The 15,770-nt window shown below is 41.8% G+C and overlaps 1 protein-coding gene across 34 annotated transcripts in view; it reads left to right on the forward strand.

Moving 5' to 3' along the window:
- MPDZ (multiple PDZ domain crumbs cell polarity complex component) overlaps positions 1-15,770 on the forward strand; it is a 107,685-nt gene that overhangs the window by 77,941 nt on the left and 13,974 nt on the right. For 18 of the 34 annotated variants that reach the window (XM_083419208.1, XM_083419197.1, XM_083419219.1 and 15 more), the window contains 12 exons: positions 940-1,031; positions 1,280-1,370; positions 2,478-2,558; positions 4,007-4,099; positions 4,224-4,298; positions 5,863-6,049; positions 7,377-7,522; positions 8,891-8,974; positions 9,112-9,305; positions 11,968-12,115; positions 13,617-13,703; positions 14,919-15,015. In XM_083419208.1, coding sequence (XP_083275334.1) covers positions 940-1,031; positions 1,280-1,370; positions 2,478-2,558; positions 4,007-4,099; positions 4,224-4,298; positions 5,863-6,049; positions 7,377-7,522; positions 8,891-8,974; positions 9,112-9,305; positions 11,968-12,115; positions 13,617-13,703; positions 14,919-15,015 — 1,375 coding nt within the window. The remainder of the gene's footprint in view (positions 1-939; positions 1,032-1,279; positions 1,371-2,477; positions 2,559-4,006; positions 4,100-4,223; positions 4,299-5,862; positions 6,050-7,376; positions 7,523-8,890; positions 8,975-9,111; positions 9,306-11,967; positions 12,116-13,616; positions 13,704-14,918; positions 15,016-15,770) is intronic. The other 16 variants (XM_083419226.1, XM_083419227.1, XM_083419204.1 and 13 more) reach the window with 3 other exon arrangements.

The raw sequence follows: 15,770 nt of genomic DNA on the forward strand, positions 1-15,770 counted from the left end.
GAGCAGCAGCACTCCAAAACACATCAGTGGATAGGCAGGATTTTTCAGAAGACATTCTTTAAAATATCACAGTACCAAGCCATTTAGGGCTCTCAGGGTAATCATCACCAATGCTTAGAATTGGGCTCAGAAATGGTCTAGGAGCTTGAACAAATAGGGGGTCACATATTCTAAACAATGGGCGCTAGTCACAATAGACAGGCAGAAGCATGTCATAACCAACTGAAGCTTCCAAATATTCTTCAAAGGTAGCCCCATGTAGAGTATGTCGCACTAAACTTCAGTGTGACCAAGGCATGTGTGAACATGGTCACATCTCCCTTTTCCAGGAACAGGTGTGATTGGTGCACCTGTAAAAGCTGTGCAAAAGTGTTTCTTGCCTCCTATTGAGGATTTAAGCACACTGTTTAGACACAGTATGCACAACAATCCCATGTATGTTTAATCAGAAGCAAATCTTACTCTGTTCAATGGGGACTTCAGTGCACTCCAGGGACTGCATAAAATACATTTTATTTCCATTTCCATTCTTGTTTACAAAATGACCTGGTTGGAGTGGGCTGATTTACCTTTACTTGCTTGTATAAACCTGCTGTCTTCATGCCTTTTTTTTCCATTTGACAAACAGTGAGTCACGAGGTGATCAATCACTAGTGGAAATTGATAATGATGTTCCCAAAGTCAGCCAGCCCACTGCAACCTAATGAAGGACGATTTCAGCCAGTCGAGAGCCAAATACAAACCAGCAGCTGTTATATAGATTTAAAAAGGAGATAACAATTGTAGTATAGAGATACAGGATTAGTGCATTGCAACCATAATGGTTGAATAGCAGTTTTAATAACAATAGTGACATAGAAATCAAGTTTGCTTTTGTCTGTGGAACAAAGCTGGTATTCATAATTAAAGTAAGTATCCATCCCATTCTGATTTATCTAGATAAATGGACAAGTTCTCTATGGAAAGACTCATCAGAATGCATCTTCAATAATAAAATGTGCACCTTCTAAAGTAAAAATCATATTTATCAGGTAAGCAACCTCTAATGTTTGTATCTATTTTTAACATTTTGTTATATCTAAATGCATATTCAACAATATCTTTCCCCATATAATTCAACTTTTGAAGCATTGCTAAAAGCTTCCCTGAATGATACATTTGCTTTTCAGGATTTACCACTATTGTGGGTATGTCCTTCAAAAAGCAGAAAGCAAGTGCTTTAGGTATCGAAAGTATTGCAGAGTTTTTTTAAAAAACCTTTCTGCTCCATATATTATAGAAACAAAGATGCTGTCCAACAGATGGCCGTTTGTCCTGGGAAATCAACAGAGACTTCACCTTCCTCTTCTGGGCTACTTCAGTATGAAGAGGTACAATTTGTATTTCATATTTATTTTCATGTGATCGAATTAATAATGGTAGGGATGGGGAAAAGGGGATACTCTTCAGTATGTTGTAAATAGCTTCTAAACAAGAGGGATCAAGGTAGATTTTAGCAAGACTTGTTTTAGCAGAGGTACTTTAATATAAATCTGAAATTGGGGGTGGGGAGGGAAGTTTGCGTTAAACAAATGTTGTAGCACAGAGCACTGCTGCTTCCAGAATATCCTGCTCCACTGCCCCTCCCACCCTGGCTTTTCATTTTTGTCCCTAGTAGCCAGTTAAGAGCTTGTTGAACAATGAGCATGCCCAGTGGTTTCTTCCCCCCTCCCCCAAATACCTTATCTCCTATGTGGACAGTGACATTTTGGCTCCATAAGGTCTGGCACACAGAGAAATGAGATTGCCATTAGTACAGGCGACCCCCAATTTGTGTGGGGGTTGCGTTCTGGGTCATCGTGTGCAACGGCGAAGCACACATAAACCCGTTCTGCCCTGCCCCTTTCCCCTGCCACTTCCAGCTTGCCGCAATGCACGTGCGCATGAAGGGATGCGGGTGGCGCTGTGGTCTAAACCACTGAGCCTCTTGGGCTTGCCAGTCAGAAGGTTGACATTTCAAATCCCCGCAACAGAGTGAGCTCCCGTTGCTCTGTCCCAGCTCCTGCCAACCTAGCAGTTCAAAAGCACGCCAGTGCCAATAGATAAATAGGTACCACTGCAGCGGGAAGGTAAACTGTGATTCCATGTGCTTTGGTTTCCATCACGGTGTTCTGTTGTGCCAGAAGCAGTTTAGTCCTGCTGGCCACATGACCTGGAAAGCTGTCTGTGGACAAACACTGGCTCCCTTGGCCTGAAAGCGAGATGAGCTTCGCAACGCCATAGTCGCCTTTGACTGGACTTAACAGTCCGGGGGTCCTTTACCTTACCTTTACCTTTTTTTACGTGTGCATGGTCACATGTCAATTGGATGTGTGTAAATTGGTCATTGCCGGGATGTCATTAGATGTTTGGTTCTGTGACCTCTATAACGAATATTGCATGTTATGTTTTTCTGTATTGATAAATTTTGATACAATATTTTTCTTTCTTTCTTTCAGGGTGAAGTGAATGATCCAAGCTCTATTTTTCCTATAGATTTGAGTTTATATAAGAATATTAAAAATGTGGAATTGCCTAAAGTGAGTAGATGCTGATGCAAATGGCCCCAAACAGAATTCTGTCTGTAATTTCTTTAGTCTGAAGGGGTAGGGACCATTTCCTACTCTGAATGAACAAATTTCTCTAATGGTCTCAGTTTTCAATCTTACAATCAACACTCAGTTTCATTCTCAAGATTCACGTGTTTTCCCATTTTATATTGGATCGCATGGGGTTATCTGTGTGGTCATTATGCTGCTGCATAGTCTTAGACTTCCCAAAATCCAGCAATGTGTTTGGCTTCATTCAAAACATAACTAAACCATGAAAATGAGTTGTAGCAGGCCTTGGGCTCACACTCTCACTCTCCCTTTCATCGGTCCTCTGGTGTGGAGGAATTTGGATTTTTTTTTACTTTAATTTTAGATTAACCACATATTGCTTTATTGTCTAGATTTAGAAAAGCTGTGGGAAATGGTAACTAGGATTTGTTAAAACAACCCAGCTTCAGCCCCTTGTTTCAACTAACTATAATTAAGATTAACCACAGTTTAGTGTGTGGAACTCAGTGCTCAAGGCTAGTTCTTGTAATACTAAACACACTTTTTTGTTTTGTACAAATGGGGCCTTTCTCTATACCTGTACTTATCTGCAGTGAATATATTTTTAACTGAATTGCTTTATGAAGTGCATACTCTTATGCTAAGCATGGATTTACCTAGGAACATTATTCTCTCTCTCTCTCTCTCTCTCTGTGTGTGTGTGTGTGTGTTGTGAACTGCGGGTATAAAGTGGTATACAAATGTGTGTGTGTTTTAAAAAGGAACAAATACAGTCATACCTTTTGTTACATTCGGTTCAGGTTACGTTCTTTCAGGATACGTCCCATGGCTTACTTACGGTTACTTCCAGGTTTCGCCGCTCGCGCATGCGCATATGCTCAAAATGATGTCACACGCATGTGCAGAAGCGGCAAATCGCAGATGCGCAGATGCAGGTTGTATTCTGCTCATGTTGTAAATGGGGCTCTGGAACGGATCCCATTTGCAACCAGAGGTACCACTGTAATCAAACAAATTACAAGCATACAAAAAAATCCTTATTTATTCAAGAGCCAGTATTCAAGAGCAACAAATGTCTAAACCACATAGATGCACATGGTCTCTCTGAATATGTTCCATAATTCTGTCCTTTCTGCATTAATCTCTGCTTTAATGCCACCACCAGTCAGTCTCTCTGTCTCACTTTTTTAATGTGTATTTTCTGAAATAAGTATTTAATATACACCTTGCAACATTTAAACTGCCAGGGACGGTGCCACAAGTTTCAGAGGAGTGAACTTGTTTTGATCAATGCGTTCGAGTGGTGCAGATCGTTTGGGCCATCTTTTAAAGAAATTAACGAAGATAGCACTCCTCAAGCATTCATACTTAAGACAGCTTTGATTGACATTCATCTACACCTCTGGGTGTCCCTTTGTATTTCTTAGGATCAAGGAGGCATAGGTATTGCCATTGGTGAAGAAGACACATTTAACGGTGTGGTTATTCAGAGCTTAACAGAGCATGGTGCAGCAGGAAAGGTAAGGCTGTTAAATTGTGACCCATTCAGAGAAGAAGGTGTATAGTGTATAGTGTATAGTGTATAGATGGGAAAACCTTCTGCCCCCCCCCCATCCCATCCCAGTGTTGTTATTTTTATTTCAGGATGGCCGAATTAAAGTTGGAGATCAGATTCTGGCAGTGGACGATGAAGTTGTTGTGGGGTATCCTATAGAAAAGGTACTTGAGCAATTCCTTACAGCATGCAACTTACTGACGCCTGTTCTATACAACCATTTAAGGGCATAAAAATACAGATACCAGGATTCTGTTTAGGCATTTAGTCAGGGTGCTACTATACAGGGATGCTCTGTCTGTTTCAGGAGGGTTGCTAAATCTTTTCTCTTTCTTCTCATTCTTTCCTGTCACACTTCTGAACCCAAAATAGCACTTTATGTTGGCTTTTTTGGGAAGCTGAAGTGGCTTGTGGGGCATATTATTTAGCTGTGTGGATATTTAAATGTTTTTAATCCTGTTTTGTTGTTTGCTGCCCTGGGTTCCTTTGTTAGGAAGGGCAGAATAAATATATACTGTATTTTTCGCTCCATAGGACGCACTTTCCCCCTTTTAAAAACTAAGGGGGAAAGTCTGTGCATCCTATGGAGCGAATGCAGGGGGGAGGCAGGCAGTAAAAGCCCCCAAGAGCTGCACACAAGCTTTGTGCGGCTCTTGCGGGCTTTTCCCCAGGAGGGAGAAGGGACTGTCGCGGCCAGTCAGTCCCTTCTCCCTCCTCGTAGAAAAGCCCTCAGGAGCCGCGCGCTCCTTAAAGGGTGTGTGGCTCCTGTGGGCTTTTGCAGGAGGTGGGGGAATTGCCATAGCCGCACGCAGACTCTCCAGCTGGGAGAGGCTGTGCAAGGCTAAAGAGGAAGCCAAGGCAGCGAGCGGGATGGATCGCACTCACTGCCTTGGCTTCTTTAGCCACGCTTCTTTAGGCTCACTGGAGAGGTTTAGCTCCCGGCTGGAGAGGTTGCGTGGCTATGGCAGAAGCCAAGACAGCCAGCGGGATGGATCCTGCTGGCTGTCTTGGCTTCTTTGCTCTTTGGGGCTGGGGAAGAAACCCGGGCTTCCCCCAGCCTTCCCCGAGCAGCCTGTCCACTGCTCTTTGGGGTTGGGGGAGGGAATAATTCCCCCCCTTGATTCCCCCCTCTAAAAACTAGGTGCGTCTTGTGGTCCGGTGCGTCCTATAGAGCGAAAAATACGGTATATATAATTAATAAATGGAGCACTGATGGTTGCATGTGTATTTAGCCTATTAACTGCAGTTCTTGTGATCAGCTCTTTGGAGGGGAAGGGCAGAGCAGGGATTCCAGCTCCCTTTTTAAAGCAGCTGAATTTATTATTTCATTATTATTTATTAAATTTCTACACTGCCTTTCACCTGAGGATCACAGGGCATTTTAAAATATAAAAAACCTCTCAAGTTATGTGTTGAAAGAAGCGGTGTCTACCATGACTTTAATAAAATATATGGGGGGAGGCAGCACCTCACATAATCAGTTAGAAGATGTGGCACATGCACCATTTGGATGGCAATGCCCATTGACTTTGGGGGTCCCTGGCCCCCTCAGATTTTGGGGGGGGGGAGCCAACAGGACCTCAGTCCCCGGGACTTGACTCCTATGCATGCTTTTGGAAATCTGTTACAATATGCCTGCTATACGATTTTCTGTACTCTGGAATGATAAAAAATCATGTATCTATATTGGCTTGTTACATGAAAGTTTGCTCTTTTTTACTGTTCAAGTTTATCAGTTTGCTGAAGACATCAAAGCCCACTGTGAAGCTCACAATCAATTCAGCTGAAGAGGAGAGTCAGACAGCTGCTCAGCCACAAACACCGATTTACAGTGCTACTTCGGGTGAGAGAACTAATATCCAACAATCAGCCGTTGTTTCACCTTCTGAATCACCAGAACCAGAGTCGGTTAAAAGTAAGAATCTTCTAGTTACCCCAAGTCTTGGAAAAGAATTCAGTGACATTCATTTGTAGAACTAAGCCATTGTCTGTTTTAGCCATGGTTTTGTTCACCAAACCACGAGACAAATGTGCAGAGAAGACTAGAAACCACAGCTTATTTATTTCTCCAAAGCTTGGTTTGTTTTCAAGCTGCCGTTTCCTTGGGCCTCTTTCCCTTAGTGAGTGTCTAGGGTGGGATGGCCAAATAAAGGATGTCTAAGCAAAGCTATTACATTTAGATAAAATAACAAACCATTATTAAAACAAGCTATGGTTCATAAGCCCAGGAACAAGGCTTTCTTCATGGAGGCTTGTCAGAAACCATCTTTATTTTTATGCAGCAGGCAAAAACTTGCCTTTTTACCCAGGCTTTGGGGCCTTAATATGAATTACTCTAAGTACTCCCTTAGTATGGCAGATACTGTAAGACCTGTCTTTTGTCTGTATAAATGTGTTTTTTTAATTGGCTTTGTTGTAATTGATTTTAATGTTTATATATTGCTGTAAGTTGCTTTGTGACATTATTATTATTAGGGAACCTGCATACCTGTGATTTTGCCTAGCAAGCCAAAGGCACTTAAAAATTATTAGTTTTCTTCCAAGTAGGGAAGTTTACTTATCATCAGCTGGATATAAGTCTGTGATTTTAGTGCCCTTCACTTCACCAGTTTATGGTGTCCAAGCTGGTTGAATGAGCAGGCATGACTAGATCACTGCAGAAATCCAGTTTAAGTAGTCTATTAAGGAATAGGAAAATAAGAGAAAAATCATAAGTTGCATTTTTTAAAACAAAACAAAAGCATACACTAGCTGATCCTTGGCCAAAGCAGTTGAATAAAGTAATTAAAGACCCTACAAACAAAATATGATGTGCCCTCAGCCAAAGTGGGAGTGGCAGACATTCCACATGGAAAAAGTTGAAAACAACATCTAAAACCATCCCATTTTATAGTTTTTTCAACATTGATGCATCCAGCCAAATGTGTGTGTGAGAAGAGATGGTTTCTCTCAGATAAGTTGTAAACATAACTTTGTATTTCGGAGAGATTTCAGACTTTGCAGGAGAGAAAGAAGCATGCAAGAATTCAGGTGGCATCTCTGTTTCTTGGGGCCAGAGCTCATCACAGGTTTTCTTATGTGCATTGAGGCGAACCGTGTATGTGGGTATTTGTTGGGGGTGGGAGAATGGACATGAAAAGCCTTCTTCACCTTAATGAATAAAAGGATAAAGTCCATAGTAGACAAGGATTTTTAAGGAGGAGAGCAGCTATAGCTATAACTAGTCGGTTTTCTGTTTCTAGACACAAGCAGGTCCTCAACTCCAGCCACATTGATATCTGACCCAGCTACATGCCCAATCATCCCGGGTTGTGAAACGACAATCGATATCTCCAAGGGACGCACCGGTCTTGGCTTGAGCATAGTAGGAGGAGCCGATACTTTGCTGGTTTGTAACGAATGCCTTTCATAACCCCAAAACTAAAGAAGGAAAATGCTTCTTTCTTTGACAGACCATACTTTTTTGTGTATGACTAGGGTTTTCTCTATAAAAATCATACTAAAAATTGGGGCTCGTTTTATACACAGATAGTGAAAAGGGGGGGACGTGGGGTTGGTTGCTGCCGAGAGCCAGAGATTGTTAGTGTGTTATTGGAAGTCTGGTGGTTGAGTGAATTTCGGCAATCTCCTCCGAAAAAGCTCTACAATCCTCCCCAAAAGAGTTTAGCAACTCTGGGCAATCTCCCCCTCTCCCATTTTCTTAATTTGGAGTCCCAAAAATAGGGGGTATCTTATAAAAGGGGGTGTTATACACGGAAAAATACAGTATACAATGCGACTCAAATAAATGGATGGGAACAATTGATCTCTAAGTTGGGGGATAAAATTTATGTCCATAATTGCACTAGGCAGGGGTGTCCCTCTGCAATTCTGTTTGTTTGTGTGTGTGTGTGTGTGTGTGTGTGTGTGTGTATTGGAGCATTATTTTTAGCATCCGTACAAGTGTTACAAAGTCTTTAAATGTATTTGTTGCCACTTGCCACATAAAATACATTTTAAATAATGGGTTTCATCCTTATTATGTTTTATAAGCATTTTAACATTTTTCTGAAGTGTGAAATGTTGCTGTTCTAATCTGTAGTGCTCCCGAAGAAGGGTGCTTTGAAATGTATTGTGTAAATGAAATCTTTATTTCCGTGCACCATTGAAATTTCACTCACTCACTCTCTCACACACAAACATTGGTGCTTTCCCTCTTTTCGTTTTTCTTGACCACACACTTTCATCAGGACAGCAAATGAAAACTTATTTAAATACAATTTTTACTTTTGTACCGGAATTTATTCTAGGCACCACTATTCATGTGTATTACTGTGTCTGTGTCTGTGTCTGTGTGTGTGCACGCGCGCGTTTTCAATTTTACAAATACTAACAAAAAAGACCCCCCCCAAAAAAAGACAGAATACAAACAATGTATCCCTTTGGACTCCCTCCCCCCTTTTGTGGTTCCTTTTGTTATTGTTTTCCTTCTGCATCTTCTCATTAATTCCAATTATTATAAAACCTTAATCAGTCCATAATTCAATTTTTTTACTACAAGATTTCTGTCAAACCTCCTAAAGTATGTAGTCCTTTACAATAATTTTTCAGATACATTACGTACTTTCTCCCATTCCTTAGTAAAATTTGATTCAACTGTATTCCTTTGAGATCTCCACAAAACCCCCTTTTATTCTTTTCTTAGGCTCAAAATAGTTGAACTGAATGACGAACGAAAAGGTCTAGCAAGTTTTATATTTTGCTTTTCAATCCACAGGGCGCAATTATTATCCATGAGGTGTATGAAGAAGGAGCAGCGTCCAAAGATGGAAGGCTCTGGGCTGGTGATCAAATCTTGGAGGTATAACATTGTGCAACGTACAAGCCATCCTTCTGAAAGTGGGAGTGGCGGCGGGGGGGGGGGGGGGAGGCAAGGAGAAAGGCAGGAGTAGAGGGGGCCTATATGCTTCTGACATCTGCCGTACAATTGAATCCCAGGTGAACGGAATTGACCTAAGGAACGCAACGCACGACGAGGCCATAAACGTTCTCAGACAGACGCCTCAGAAAGTCTGCCTCACTGTCTACAGGGACGAAGCCCAGTATAAGGAAGAAGACATGTATGATGTGCTCAGTATAGAGCTACAGAAGAAGCCAGGCAAAGGCCTTGGATTAAGTATTGTTGGGAAGAGGTGGGTACATGAGGAGAGCTTCTGGAAGTCTGTTTGGTCTTTGTGTGCAGTGCCGGATTTACGTATAAGTTAAACAAGCTATAGCTTAGGACCCCACTCTCTTGGGGTCCCCAAAATAATTTTAAGAGAAAAAAACCTGGATGTACATTTCCAAAATATAAGATAAATAACAAATAAAGTAAAACCTACATACAGCAAATCGAATCCCCGCGGCGGGGTGAGCTCTCGTCGTTCGGTCCCAGCTCCTGCCCACCTAGCAGTTCGAAAGCACCCCTAAGTGCAAGTAGATAAATAGGTACCGCTTTATAGTGGGAAGGTAAACGGCGTTTCCGTGTGCTGCGCTGGTGCTGGCTCGCCAGAGCAGTTTCGTCACGCTGGCCACGTGACCCGGAAGTGTCTGCAGACAGCGCTGGCTCCCGGCCTCTTAAGTGAGATGAGCGCACAACCCTAGAGTCAGACACGACTGGCCCGTATGGGCAGGGGTACCTTTACCTTTACCTTACATACAGCAAAAGTAGTTTGTGTTGTGTAGGATCCTATTTGTTATGTGCAAAGGACTTTAGATACCTATTAGGTCCATAAATTGCCATATAGCATATATTCAACACAAAACAGCGACAATTTGTTGTTTACAAAGGAGAGCAGGACATTTAAAGAGCCCCATTACCTTCAGTAGCTTAGGGCCTCATCAAACCTAAATCCGGCCCTGTTTGTGTGCAAGCTAATGCGGAGACAACATTGCTGAGAGAAGGTAAAATAAGAATCGCCTCCCTTAGCGTTTGAACCTAATGCTAAGGGAAGGAATTCTTATTTCACCTTCTCTCACTAATGTTGTTAGTGAGTGCAACTTTGACCTGGGAGATATAGTTCATTTTTTCTTTCTTTCTTTCTTTCTTTCTTTCTTTCTTTCTTTCTTTCTTTCTGGAAATGTGAAATACCTTTATTTATTTATTTGGAAATGCATTATATTAAGGTTTATAGAGAAAAATACAAAGCTTAATATCTCTTCCCCCCCCCTTGCTTTTTTCAAACAAACCAAGATCTAGATACAATAAAAACACAAAAGGCAGGGGGGAGAAATAGAGAAAGAAAAGTAAATAAATAAATAGAAAGAGTAGGAAAGAGGTTGAAAGAGAAAGATAGAAAAATAAGATTCAGAAAATAAAGAACTTCTGATTATACATCTGTCCGCTATATAAATGCAATATTCACTTTGTCTAATCCAAGATAAGACACAACAAAGATATCGTTTCAACGCACCCCTCACCTCTTGCTTAGCCATGCTGCAAGTCAGCTTCACTTCCTCATTTGTACAACTAAAATAAGAGCTGTCTGCCCTTACTGCTTAGGGGTGAGGAAATGTTGTCCCCTTTGGGACTGCATCTGCTATTAAGTCTCTAAGCTTCCTTGTTTGACTAGATAGCAAACCTGCTCAGAAAAGGACAAGACAAAGAAGATCCTTTTTTTCAGCCCCCCACAAGAACGAAGAAGCTATTGATAGATGCATTACTCCTAAGTCTCTTAACACAAATGTAACCACCGGAACATAACATTTTTACATGCACCAATCAGGTGATCTGGAAAGAAGAAAAACAGCTGCCTTGGCAAAGCACTTTTAGACAGCCTCGCACTCCCTGGCTCATACACACACACACACACACAATTTTATTTGCCCTTCCTCTATTCAAACCATCGGTTCAAACCATCCTCAATAATCCCACTGCAAAAACCTCCAAACCACACCCTGGCCCTAGAGTCTGTTAAGCAGCTTCAGCTTTTGTAGTTGGAGTCAGTCAGAGCCATACCCTCCTTCCCAGATTGGAAAAGGCCTCCAAGGCAGGGAGCAGCCAAGATGGTTCTTGTTTGAGCCACCAGTTCCAACAATAAGGACTTCAAAGCACAGCATCACCTGATGTCATCGTGACATCAGATAATTGACAGGTAAACAACCCTTTCTTCAGACTTGGCCTGCCAGGGAATCTGGCCCACTAGTCCCCTCTGCTGACATACATGGACCATTCTTACTAAATTCAGCATGTTGTCATTCTTAGTTTCCACACTTTATGACTGCAAAAATAAATTCATATTTGGCGTAAGGAGCAATTGTGTCTACGGCATTGTTACCTTGGTCTCCCTTATTCACCAGGACATCATATTCTGCTGTAAGATCTGCATATGAGAAGCCATCCTGTTAGGTTGTATGTATATATAAGAAAGTGCTGAAATCTTATGTTACCCACCAAAATACTTGTTTGATCATTGCTTTTAAAAGCTCGTTCTTAACCAGGTAACTATGTAATGAATACATTCATAAGTTCATAGTAAGCCACCTTGAAGGGCAATATATAATGTTTTAAATAAAGAAACCCAACAAAATATACTGTATTTTTTGCTCTATAAGACTCACTTTTCCCCTCCTAAAAAGTAAGGGGAAATGTGTGTGCATTTTATAGAGCGAATGCAGGCTGCGCGGCTATCCCAGAAGCCAGAACAGCAAGAGGGATTGCTGCTTTCACTGTGCAGCGATCCCTCTTGCTGTTCTGGCTTCTGAGATTCAGAATATTTTTTTTCTTGTTTTCCTCCTCCAAAAAGTAGGTGCGTCTTGTGGTCTGGTGCGTCTTATAGAGCGAAAAATACAGTACTTCCATTATTTTGTTTTCAGGAATGACACTGGAGTGTTTGTGTCAGACATTGTCAAAGGAGGCATAGCAGATCTGGATGGGAGACTGATGCAGGGAGACCAGATATTAATGGTGAACGGGGAAGATGTTCGAAATGCTAACCAGGAAGCGGTGGCCGCTTTGTTAAAGGTAATGGCAGAACAATAGAGAAAAACATAACTGCATAAATGGATACTGGGTCCTCTCTTTTTCCAAAACGAGAATCGCAAATGGGAATAGTGCTGTTGCACTCCCATCTGGCTTGCGGACTTCCCATAGGTATCTGATGGGCCTCTTGCCTGATGTAACAGGGACTTCCTCGTAATTCTGGGGACAAGTCTTGTGCAGGGGGGGTTGGTGAGGAGAGGTTGCCACTGTGCACAAGGGCCTCCTGGCAGTGGAGTTGCTTCTACTTCTTGGAAGAGAGGGTGATGGGAAGGTTGGCACTACAACAGCACATTGGTAGGAGGGTATCGACCTCCCAACCACCATTCCTTTAAGTGTGAGTGACTCTGCTGCTGGGAGGCCACCCCTTCTGATCATTCCCGGTCTCTTTTGGTATTTTCTTAAGGGATGCTAAGGTTGGCATTTTTAACATTCCATATTTGTAAAGCAAATGAAAGGCCTAAGTTAAGCAGTTCCTTTTAGGTACGTTTGCACACCCACCCACCCACCCCGCTTTCATTGTTGTGTTCAGCACATACAGAACCGACAGACTGGGGATTAAAAGATATTCACTTGTTCCGGGGGATTAAAATATGCTGCTACTTCTGATTTAGCACTGCAGTGCACGGCCAGCAGTGGAAACAAAAGCTACTGTTTCTAAATGAAGTTCCTTTATCGTTCCTACTTGTCAGAGTCAGGATTATACGTTGTGCTTTGAAGCAACTTGCGAGCATCATGTTGCTGTGGCTTTTTTGTAGATCGGGATAAAAAGGGGGGGAAAGCATTAGCCCTGTGTTATGTGATACTCTGGGCAGAAAAGAAATGCTAGCTAGATGTTAGAAGGGCTAGGTTTAGCCACTTAACGTTGGGGTCACTGAAGACATCAATAGTGGATGTCCTTGCTGAGGTTTAAAGTAATGCAAACTTCTGTTGGACTTGGAATGTACAGAAGCAAAGCCTGCAATGGCTGAAGGTGGTTTTGCTTGGTTTTCCAAAACAGGTTTCGGGTCGCATTCCTTATTTGGTGAAAACGTCTTCATTCTCTGTGTATTTTGGAATTGATTCTTCTCACATGCCATTCAATGTTGCAGTTAGAGAAGAGCTTCTCCCACTTAAAGCACTCAGAGTATAATTTTGTTACCTTGTCCAAACAGCAATTTGTTAATGGGCATAGCTGGCTGTGAAATACAGCTGATGTACCATCATTGTTATGCCATTGCTTCTGTAGGGACCTCCCTCTATGTCCTTGTTGAACCAACCGGCAGGCATGGACAATGTGCAATCTACATGCTCCTTTGTGATTTTAGACAAGGTTCATGCAATTTTCTCAGCACGGGTGTAATCACACAATGGACAACACTTACAGAAGGTTCAGCTAAGACTTGTGTGAAATGGCCCTTGATCTTCCTTTAACTAAGATATGCCTTTACATCATTATACTCTGGGTTAAGGAATCTGTGTCTTACAAATAATGCCTGCTCTCTAGTGCTCATTAGGTACAGTCAGACTAGAAGTTGGAAGAATAAAGGCAGGCCCATTCCATTCGGAGAGGAGAACGTCTCAGAGCAGCCAGGTTTGTAATTGCTTGCATTGGCTTCATTTGGAACCATCACAAGCATTGTTAAAATTATATAAGCAAATAAAAGGGAATTGATTTCGCAGTGGCAGTGATTTTTCTGTAGAGGCTGAACAGAGATGAATAAACTCCAAGCCAAGTACATAAAAGACAGTTTTATGTACCCATAGCCATATTGGGTTTATTCTAGCTTTTTTTTTTAACAGCTTAGATCCTCAAAGCTGCTGTGTAGCACAGCCCTGTTCCCAATGCTGTGTAAGGCAAGGCACATCTACAAATGCACTGAAAACTAAGTTGGGATTTAACTGTATGATTTTTGCTGTCACAACTAAACATTTGGGGTATGATCTAGTCCCCCTCCCCTCCTTTCTGTCTCCTCCCATGTATTATGTTGTGCCTGAAGGGATGTTCTGGTGCTAACCCCTCTTCTCACTGTTAGCAGCTGTACTGCATCTTTAGGAGGGCTGTGCATGCCTGATTGGTTGCTCTGCACAGGGAACAGAATTGACCGTTGTCTTTCTCTCTGAGTAACTTGGCTACATCTCCATTCAAGATAGCTGCTGAGAAGTCTGATTTAGCAGGGAAAGAGAGTACAATATCTCATATATCTGGAGGGTTCTTTGCCTCCAGAAAAGTGCTTCCTTCTACCGGTACACAGTATTTTTACGCCAAGCAAGATACTCTGCCAAGCTCTTGCTCTGACTGCTCTAATATGCTGCAAACTATTAAGTTTGCCATTCATACTTGTACTTTTGCTCCCATGGGGGGGACCATGTCCTTGAACACAACTGGCAGACGTGGTCCAAGTAAAATATTACTTACGAAACATGACAGAAATATGAGACAGTAGTTATACTTGGATGATAAAATATCAGCTTAGTGAGCCAAGTTATGAACAAGCTACATGCAGCCACTTTGCTCCTTCCTCTGCAAGAAAACCAGGAAACCGTTGAGCTATAGTTTCCTGTTGCATCCTAATTAGGAAACTGTGGTTAATGGCTTCCAAAGAAATCAGGATATTAAACAAACTTCAAACCTTGGCTTCATATCCTGGCTTGTATGAAGAAAGGAGTGACCTGGCTTAATGTGGTTGCACGAAGCTTGTTGGTATTTTGGATTATTAAGCTGGACATCTGAACATGCCATTGTTGATGTAGAAAGAAAACTGGACTTAATGGATTTTAGTAATTCTCAGTGGTGTAACTTTTTAAGGTCAGCGAGGGAAGTGGCAGCCTGTCATCATTCAGTTTCCCAGGTTCGGGATCCAACCCACCAGAAAGTTATGAAAGTACTCTGAAGAAGAATTCCTGTAAGTTTCAGCTGCTGCTGTTCAAATTCTCTAACTAATATCTTCTCACTTATTTCTGTGCTGTTAGATACATGCTGTTCTCCCAGCAATCACATAGCATTTTGTGCTTCCATGCTCACGTGTATCGGTCATGTTCTAAAATTTAAAAAATATTGGGAGTTGATTTCTGAGTGTACAGGCAACTCTCCATTTCCACAGGGGTAGTTTTCTGGGTCAAAGCCTGTTATGCCCCCTTTCCCACCCTCATTTCTCCCTCTTCCGGGTCCAAAAGGACCTGTATGTCGGCAGTCACATGTCAATTGGATGCTTCTAAAATGGTTGTCAGAGTGTGCAGGAAATGTTGAGCTATGACTTGCCACTAGATCCCTTAATGGTGCTTGTGTCTGTGAAATCCAGTAGTTCCAATGGAAGAATAAAGAATTATTACTCACCTTTTAAGAACAGTAGGAATTTCCATTAGAAGGCAGGACTTGAAAAATAAAGAGAATCCATTTATATCAGATTATTTCCTAAGAATGTGGGATAATTTATACATGAGATAAAATTAATAAACTTGGCCAGTCAGAGAAGGTAGACAAAAAGAAAACTGATTGATTGAGAAATGGGGCATTTTCATACTGTACTGGAATTTGAAAGTATCGGATTCTATAAAGTGGTACCTTGGGTATTTAATTCGTTCTGGAGGTCCGTTCTTAACCTGGAACTGTTCTTAACCTGAAACATGATTTTAGCTAATGGGGCCTCCTGCTGCCGCC

The sequence above is a fragment of the Podarcis tiliguerta genome (genome assembly GCF_965153285.1).
Source record: "Podarcis tiliguerta genome assembly, chromosome: 17".
Lineage (NCBI taxonomy): Eukaryota > Metazoa > Chordata > Lepidosauria > Squamata > Lacertidae > Podarcis > Podarcis tiliguerta.